The 8,353-nt window shown below is 40.0% G+C and overlaps 1 protein-coding gene across 2 annotated transcripts; it reads left to right on the top strand.

Moving 5' to 3' along the window:
• The first annotated feature begins 1,186 nt into the window (after nucleotides 1–1,186).
• On the top strand, nucleotides 1,187–7,086 carry sptssb (serine palmitoyltransferase, small subunit B). Of its 2 annotated transcripts, none has more exons than XM_069896799.1 (3): nucleotides 1,187–1,292; nucleotides 5,654–5,731; nucleotides 5,857–7,086. In XM_069896799.1, exon 3 carries the CDS (start codon nucleotides 5,886–5,888, stop codon nucleotides 6,126–6,128), a length of 243 nt encoding a protein of 80 aa, XP_069752900.1. In that variant the 5' UTR covers nucleotides 1,187–1,292; nucleotides 5,654–5,731; nucleotides 5,857–5,885; the 3' UTR covers nucleotides 6,129–7,086. The 2 variants fall into 2 exon arrangements, with proteins under 2 accessions (XP_069752900.1, XP_069752902.1); XM_069896801.1 differs by having other exon boundaries at nucleotides 5,654–5,743.
• The last annotated feature ends 1,267 nt before the right edge of the window (nucleotides 7,087–8,353 follow it).

Below are 8,353 nucleotides of genomic sequence, written 5' to 3'. Positions count from 1 at the left end.
TTCCACCACATTTTTGTATTAACTACAATCACAGTATCTGCAGACTTTCTTGTAAATCTTTTTGCACTTTTTCCCATTTAATAATATCTTTCCTATAGCTGGGTGACCAGAACTGCACACAATATTCCAAGAATAGATCTTGCAAGTTGTAACATGACATCTCAGCTCCTGTAATCAATGCACTGTCGGATGAAGGCAAGCATCCCAAACACCTTCTTCAACACCCTGTCTATCTGGCTTGATAGTTTTGTGAATCTAGGTACCTGTACTCCTCAGACTATCTATTCAACAGCACTCTCCAGAGCCCTATCACATATGCTGCCTAAGTCCTGCCCTCATTTAACTAATCAAAATGCAACACTCACAGTTACCCAATTTAAATTCCCATTCATTGACCGCCTTTCCCAGTGTAATCTCAGTTGACCATTTTTTGTCGATCTTTTCTCATTGCCTCACACATCACCAAATTTAGTGTCATCCATGGAATTTTTTAAATGGGATTGAGATTCCACCCCATCTTGTCCATGCCAACCATGATGCCTCTCCATGTGCCTCCCATTTCCCTGCATCAAGCTTGTATTCCTCTATTTAATTCTGTTTTGGCTATTCCGTAGCCACATGAACTTTACTAATGAAGTTGCTCTCTCATCCTGAACGACCATGAGCTGCCTCAAGTTCGACTTAATTCAATTCTCACTGATGATCAGCAAAAGATGACGACTTCCAACATCATTGGTGAGTCCTGACCCTAACCAATTACATCATTAAATTTAACAGTTCCAAATTGATCTGTGCTTCAGGTACTAGAATAAATTCTTCTCTTCAGACTGTACAACTGCTGTTCGCTACTCTCTGCCTTCTCTCAATAAATTTTCTAGCCCAAGGCTGCCACATATCCATAATTGAACCGAAAGCCATGAATGAAGACAGTTTGGTTTGAAGGATGCGTACATCGAGATCAACTTTTTCTATTTTGATCAGTTATTTGAATCCCAAGATTTTGTTATCAGCCTGTGATCAATTCAATCTACATTGAAATGGGTTGAGGTTTTTTTTATTGTCTTAAGGCTGAGTAATATTTTGTTTCAAGTCATTTTGGCAATGGGCACTGAATTCTCGGTAAACATTGACAGACAGGTAATGATAATCGATCAGAAGCATAAAGGAGGGCTGAAATCCCAAATGCCAGTTTCTGATACTTGCTGGGACTTTCAGTCCTGGGACAGTACGAATTTAAGTCACACGCCCGCGGAACCAGTGCACGTGGAGTGACCGAGGCAGCAGTCGGGAGAGTATGTCTGTCTGGGATTGGGGGTGCTGGGGGGTGGGGGGGGGGCATCCAGTCCTTAGGAGGGGACGATTGGGACTGAGACTGCTGGCGGTGGGCTTGTGGTGGGAACTGGGACTGCGGGCATGGGATGGGAGCTGGAGCGTGCGTTGGCATTCGGGACGATAGGTGCACCCGAGGAGCTGAGAGGGCAGGAGCGGGGAGAGCCTCGGTCGCCGGGATGGAGGGGAAATCGGGGTCGGGAGACGGTGGCGGGGGCTCGGTATTTTGTGCGGAGCTAGAACACCAGGAACTGCAGCAGCCGCGGAAGTGTGGTGAGTAGGAGCGGCACCGCGGCGGCGGCGGCGCCCAGGAACGGGCGGGTGTGGGAGCCAGGGAGCGATGCTGTCGAGTGAATGGGAAGAGAGAGAGCTGGTGGGGTTCCAATGAAGACCCTGTGTTCAGGGGGCATCAGAAGGAGGGGAGAGCTGCCGCAGGGTTGTGTAGCCAACAGCAGCTTGCAGTTAGTTGTGCGGCTTCATGGTAGACAAAAGGTCAAGGCTCATTGTTGCTCTGTGCAGGGTCTTGTCATTTCCATCGGTGACATCGGAGAAGATACATTTACCGGGCTCAAGGGGGGTTTGGAATCGGGTACTGCGCTCCTCTATATTTAGATGGGTCTAGTAGCGTTTGGGGGACCCATTTAATGCGAGAGGATCTATTCCAATGAAGCAGGTTGGTGGACAGAAATTGGGAGACTTCAGGTGTTTTTTTTCTACTCAAGCTTACACCAGAGTGAAACCAAATAACTGTTACTAAAGAGAAGCACAAAGACTGCAGATACTGCAATCCTTGAGCAAACAAGAAGTTAGTTGCTTGGAGGAGCTCTGATCCTTTTGCTGAAAGGGGCTCAGCCAATTACCAGGATGTCAAAAAGGGTCAACATCAAGATTGAGGAGTAATTTTAGCAAGAATTCATGTAATCCCCAAAAAAAGCCCTGACTTTGTCTGACTTTAGCCCTTTTTCCACTTAATTGGCTGTGCAGAGCCCGGGGATAGGAAACCTTTTGCGCTGTTTCCACTGGCTGCTTTTCCACTGAACTCATCCCCAGGCGATCAGAGAGTCCACCTTCCAATGGAATGGATGGAAGTTGTCCTTTTTCCACTGGTTTAATCAGCACACCGGCGACTCCTGACGCCAGAGATAATGAGTCGGGGTAGAGGCCATCAACTTGATGCCAACATGCTGATTGTTTTCCTTTTCCACTGGGCCCTTAACTGGTTAACTCCCCATTAATTCCTGGGACAAGGGCCTTTTAATGATTGGTCCATGAAATTAAAGGGAATGTGCCACAAGAGGAATAGTAGGGGAAACATTTGACCAGGGTTCCATACGAATATACTTTTTTTAACTACATATGTAAATGATCTGTGCCTGGAACTTTGATGAAAATCACATTTGTTTGATATCAGTGAAAAATGTGGTAAATTGTGTCAGGGATTGTGAAGACTTCAAGAGCTGGGTCCAAGTTGAAGGGTGGGCAGAAGACTTGTCAAAGTTGAAATCTTTTCCAATTCTCTTGAAAGTCAGAGTGCTGTTCTGCTGCGATTTTTAGATGGAACAAGAAGACTGAATGGTGCAACAAAATTTGTCATTGTATCAGAAGCAAGAATGAAATCAGGATATAAAAAAATGGGGGAGCATCATGAAATTACACTGCAAATACAGCCAAGCACGTGGTTAGGAAGAGGGATTTGCAAAATATTGCAATCTGAATGTGCAGATTTGTGATAGGTGTTATATTTGGTAGGACAATAGTGGAGATTATTGTTGGTCTGCTCTCCTCTGCCAAAGGTACTTGCTCCTGTTGACTGAACCTGAAATCCTGGTCTGCTCCCTTTCAAATTTCTGTCATTACCATCATTGTGTACTTTGTCATACAGACTACCAACCTATCATTTCTAGTCTCCATTTTTTTCCTCTCTCAATTCTTTCACTGTACTGTTGCTTCCCAAAATTGTGGACAATTTTTTTTGTAGTACTATATTAAAATCTTCATCCAGGTTGCTGAACTGACACTCTTCTTAACCTTGCTGAGGAATTTGACACTATCCCCCAATGGTCTACAATTACTTGTGACTCAGTAGAAGCTTAATCAATTCCACTGTTTTCTGTCTAATGTGGTTAAAATTATACTTGTAAGTTTTGTTTGGCACCCTTTCAATCAGTACCTTTACAGATGTGCATTTGTTGTCTTTGACCTCCAACAGAAACTCCATTCCTCATTTTTGTTTCTGGCCTTCTCTCTCACTGCAGAATTAAGCCTGAAGCAGATTGTTTAATAGCTGTGATATTCTACTTGGTCTTTAAGTGAGCTATTCATCTCTATTAAGTCTGCTTAGTTATGAGCAGTATTTCACTGTCATGAGCCCATTATTCATGCAATTATCTTAATTTTAATGATTCTCTTCCTAGGAATAAAACGTGAGCTTGTCCAAAACACTTGTCAATCCTGTTTTCACTTTGTTTTTGCTAACAAGGCCAGGATTTATTATCTCTCCCTATATCTCCTTTGAACCGATTGGTTGGTTTGGGCATTTCAGGATTCAGGAAAGAATTGGTGATATAAAATTCAAACAATGGTCTCTTTTGGGGAAAAGTGGATTTTCGTCCATTGAGGACACTGGTGAACTAGGTGAATGTTTATGGCAATGCTACAGTTTTTGTCATTACCTCTATCAAAGAAATCTCATTATTCCAAATTTATTTAATTTTAATTTCTTTGTCATGCTGGATTTAAACTTCTGTTGCCATTATCAGTAATCCACAATGTCATTCTGGTAATTAATGTACTGTGCTACCAATACATTGGCTCCTGGTCCACCACATTCAAAATCCATGCAAAATCACTGTATCACTAACTTTCCATTTACTACTTAAATTTTTTCCTGCTAATGTGGAATACTTTGCCACAAGTTATCAAAAAAAATTCAACTGATTATTTGAAATGGATAGTTGTTTCAAATAAAGAGAAAATAAAACACAATTTTAGCAAGATGAGAATTTTATTTTCAATTTTTTCCTCACATTTTTTTTAACCTGGATCTCATAACCCCCAAGTAGTTTGCCACTTCAAAAGTCTGTCAACTCTAAAACTGAGATAATTTTCTCTGAACTATAATAATTCCTTCTCAAATGTGTACAAAGTATTTTTACAAAGATCTGAAATCAAGTGAAATCTTATCGTCACCATTGGTGAAAATATTTGGTTGGCTTTTACAAGCAAGTCAAATAAATTGAGTAGACTTCAGGGGGCTAACCTTTAAACTAACATGACAATTAATAGAAGATGGGAATCAAACACAAACAGTCTTCATAATAACCAAACAGAAATAAACTTCTAACTTTCTTCCTGGAGAAGACCAATGACTCAAGGCACACTTTAACAAAAATGTACACACAGTATTTAATGCCCATATGGACTCTAAGTTTCATATTGCCTAATCTTTGGACTTACTGGCAAGTCAAAGCTCTATTCTTACCACAGTCTTGTACTTCCTGTCTTTTCAATATACAGGTACAGTATGAAGTCAACAGAAAAGTTGCTCTGGGTTCAGCCTTGATGATAATTATCAATGAAATGATAATAAGTGTAAGGAAAAGTTGCGACAGAAATATTGTGAAACTGCAGCAGGTGATAGGAAGATTGTGCATGAAAACTTCAATGTGAGAATGTGTGAGTTCCTGCATTTCAGTGAGGCAAATCAAAAGGCAGATTATCTAAATGAAATATACTGCAAACAAGCAAATTACAGAGGAACATTTTTATAATCTAGTTATTCAAGGAATATGGACCATGCACACTGAGCCAGCATTCAATTGCCCATCCTTATAAGGTGGACAGGCTTTGGGAGTCCTGATGAAAGGTTCTGCCATGAAATGTCAACAATTCTTTCTCACTATCCACTGAGTTCCTCCAGCATATTGTTTTTGCTCCAAGTTCTGGTATCTGCAGTCTCTTGTGTCCATGTAATTACCCATCCCTAATTGACCTTGAGCTCCCTTCTTGAACCTCTGCAGTCCTTAAGGCGTGAGTACGCCTCGAATGCTGTTTGGTAGAGAGTTCCAGATTTTTTTTTAAACCATTGACAGTGAAGGAACAGCGATACATTTCCAAGTCAAGCTGGAGGTGGTGTATAGTGTGGAGTTTTGGTTCAAACTGCCATCTTACTTTGCATAATTGGACAATTGTTAACTAAAGTATGGTACTGTCAGAAATGATTTCAAAGTCAATGAAATGCTTCTGCTTCCTCCAATTGCTCTTTGAACTAGCTTTTGATGCATCTATATTTTCTTATCAACTCCAAACATTTTTTTTTTTGCAGAATCGTGGCCAGACTTGAAAGCTTTAACTTCAGATTTCTTGTCTTCACTGCATTTTGGTTTGGATTTTTTTTTTCACAGTGAGTATTCAGGTAGCTTGTGACCCTGGAAAGATTTACATTTATGCAGAATTAAAGCAGTAAAGTTACAAGCATTACACTTTTCTCCCTTTGATTTTAACTAAATTCTCTTTTTACCCATGTAGGTTAACTTACCCAACACACAGTGAGGGATATGGACATGAAAGGTCTGAAGGAAACAATGGCCTGGCTATATTACCAATACCTTCTAATTACATGCAGCTATGTGCTGGAGCCCTGGGAAAAGACCATTTTTAATTCAGTGCTGCTCACCATTGTGGCTATGGTTCTATACACAGCATACGTCTTCATTCCAATACACATTTATCTGGCACTGGAGTTCTTTTCTGACCTAGGTGGAGGCCAGACAGAAAGCACAATTGAGATAATGACTTGACTACAATGATTTTAAGACTCAAGAACTTTTTTTTTTAAAAAGAGATCCTGTGAATCTATGGACTTGCTGAGAACTCTGGGATGGGTTTTAAACTTACTCTATGGCTGCATTCTTAAATTTCCATCTCAATAACCTTGTGGCAGAAATAATGTAGTCAATTGTATTCTGTGTAGAAACATTCAACAGTTAGAGTTGGAAATCCACAGTCACAAGCTAATAGAATTATCAACAGCATGACACTGGCAATAAGAATCTTTTGGGAGCAATAATAATGATCAAATATTTACTCCAGTTGTGGTATTTGTTTAAACTCAATTCTGACAAATTATTTGCCTTTTATTGTATCGATATAGGCACATTATAGTTTTTAATTAAAATACCTTCAGTTTCCTATGTTGGTCTAATTGATGGGTTCAAACAAATTGTGCAGGACCAACAAATGTCAGGTTATGTGACAGCTGAAAGACATCAACACCCACATCAAGTCTATTGTTTGCAGTTAAAATGTAAAGGTGGTTCTGCACCTCAAACCACTTGCAAAGAAATATGGACAGTTTTTTTTTTGTCATTGAATTGACCTTATGGTAGTAATTCTAACACTTTTTAAAAAAATACAACCCTCAAATACTATTTAAAGCCTGAAATGTGCTTCCATGTATTATACTCTGTGACACAATATTCAAATCGAAGAAAATAAATGTTATTGAAAGATAGCACTTTCAATGAGTACTTTTGCAATACAAGGCAGCTTGTCACACAAAAAATTATAGACATGTTCTCATGATATTCCAGAGTTCCCCAGTGCTGGAAATAATGAACCAAAGTAAATCTAATGGAATATTTGTTGCAAAATTTGTACGTCTATTGTAAATGAACGAATTTTTCCTTGCTGCATTATTCAGAAAAAGGTAACAATTGTTATGTATTATGGATTTTCAATAAATTTTGTTTTAAATCATCTTTCATATTGAGTAGATTACTTTTGATTTGTGGTTGAAAATTCAAGAATAAGTAGAGGTTGAAATGATCTCAATTTGTCAGTGTACAGTTAGCCAACTTCCAATTTAATATATGCATAGAATCAGAAGAGTAAGGAAACCCATTGCCCGTCCAACTCTGAAAGAGCAACCCAACAAGTCCTAAGCTGGTGCTAAATCCTTTGAAATGTACTATTGAAGCTACTTCCATCCTTTTTCTCAAGAATCCTGCATTATAACAAACGATTAGATTATTCAACCCATCGTCTGACTTTCATGTCTTGAAGGTGTTGCTTGCTAAGCCAGTGACCTTCTGACCATTTGATCTTTGCTGCAGAGCTGTCGATGAGGAATATTTTGCAGCAGATTTTTCTTACTTCTGCGGTACTGAGTGATCTCAGACTGAGCAAGACTAAAGGCCCAGGATATCTGTTTTTTAATGCTTCGCTGTGTCTGAATTATCAATAGTTTTGGGAGAATCCATGAGACACTAAAATGCAAAGATGAGTAATCTTGTCTTCTGCTCCATTCTACTTTAGGTACTGTATCTGTTAGGGGATGGAAATGGTCAAAATCAGGAATGACAAATCCAGAAAGTGGATGATAGGTTAACAAAGATCAGACTTCCTTCTTCATAATCAGGTTCCATCTGACTTGCAGAGTTCATTTTGCTGAATTCAAGTCCTACATACTGTAAGTTTCCTTCATCCTTTCATGTCCCAATGTTTCTTAGCTGCAGCAAACCAATCTCAATTCAATACAACCGCCTCCTTGGCAAACCAATCTCAATTCAATATAACCGCCTCCTGAGCAAACAACCTCCTGCAGCAAACCAATCTCAATTCAATACAACCGCCTCCTTGGCAAACCAATCTCAATTCAATACAACCGCCTCCTTGGCAAACCAATCTCAATTCAATACAACCGCCTCCTGAGCAAACAACCTCCTGCAGCTAACCAATCTCAATTCAATACAACCGCCTCCTGAGCAAACAACCTCCTGCAGCAAACCAATTTCAATTCAATACAACCACCTCCTGAGCAAACCAATCTCAATTCAATACAACCGCCTCCTGAGCAAATCTCCTCCTGAGCAAACCGCCTCCTGAGCAAACCGCCTCCTGAGCAAACCGCCTCCTGAGCAATCCGCCTCCTGCAGCAAACCAATCTCAATTCAATACAACCGCCTCCTGAGCAAACCAATCTCAATTCAATACAACCGCCTCCTTGGCAAACCAATCTCAATTC

Source organism: Narcine bancroftii, chromosome 9, assembly GCF_036971445.1.
Source record: "Narcine bancroftii isolate sNarBan1 chromosome 9, sNarBan1.hap1, whole genome shotgun sequence".
In the NCBI taxonomy this organism is placed as follows: Eukaryota; Metazoa; Chordata; class Chondrichthyes; order Torpediniformes; family Narcinidae; genus Narcine; species Narcine bancroftii.
Note: the sequence above shows the minus strand (reverse complement) of the source record. Positions and strands in the feature narration are given on the sequence as shown.

Bases quoted from the DNA above. Each gene is read 5' to 3' on its own strand.
- sptssb (XM_069896799.1), top strand. From the start codon at position 5,886: ATGGACATGAAAGGTCTGAAGGAAACAATGGCCTGGCTATATTACCAA.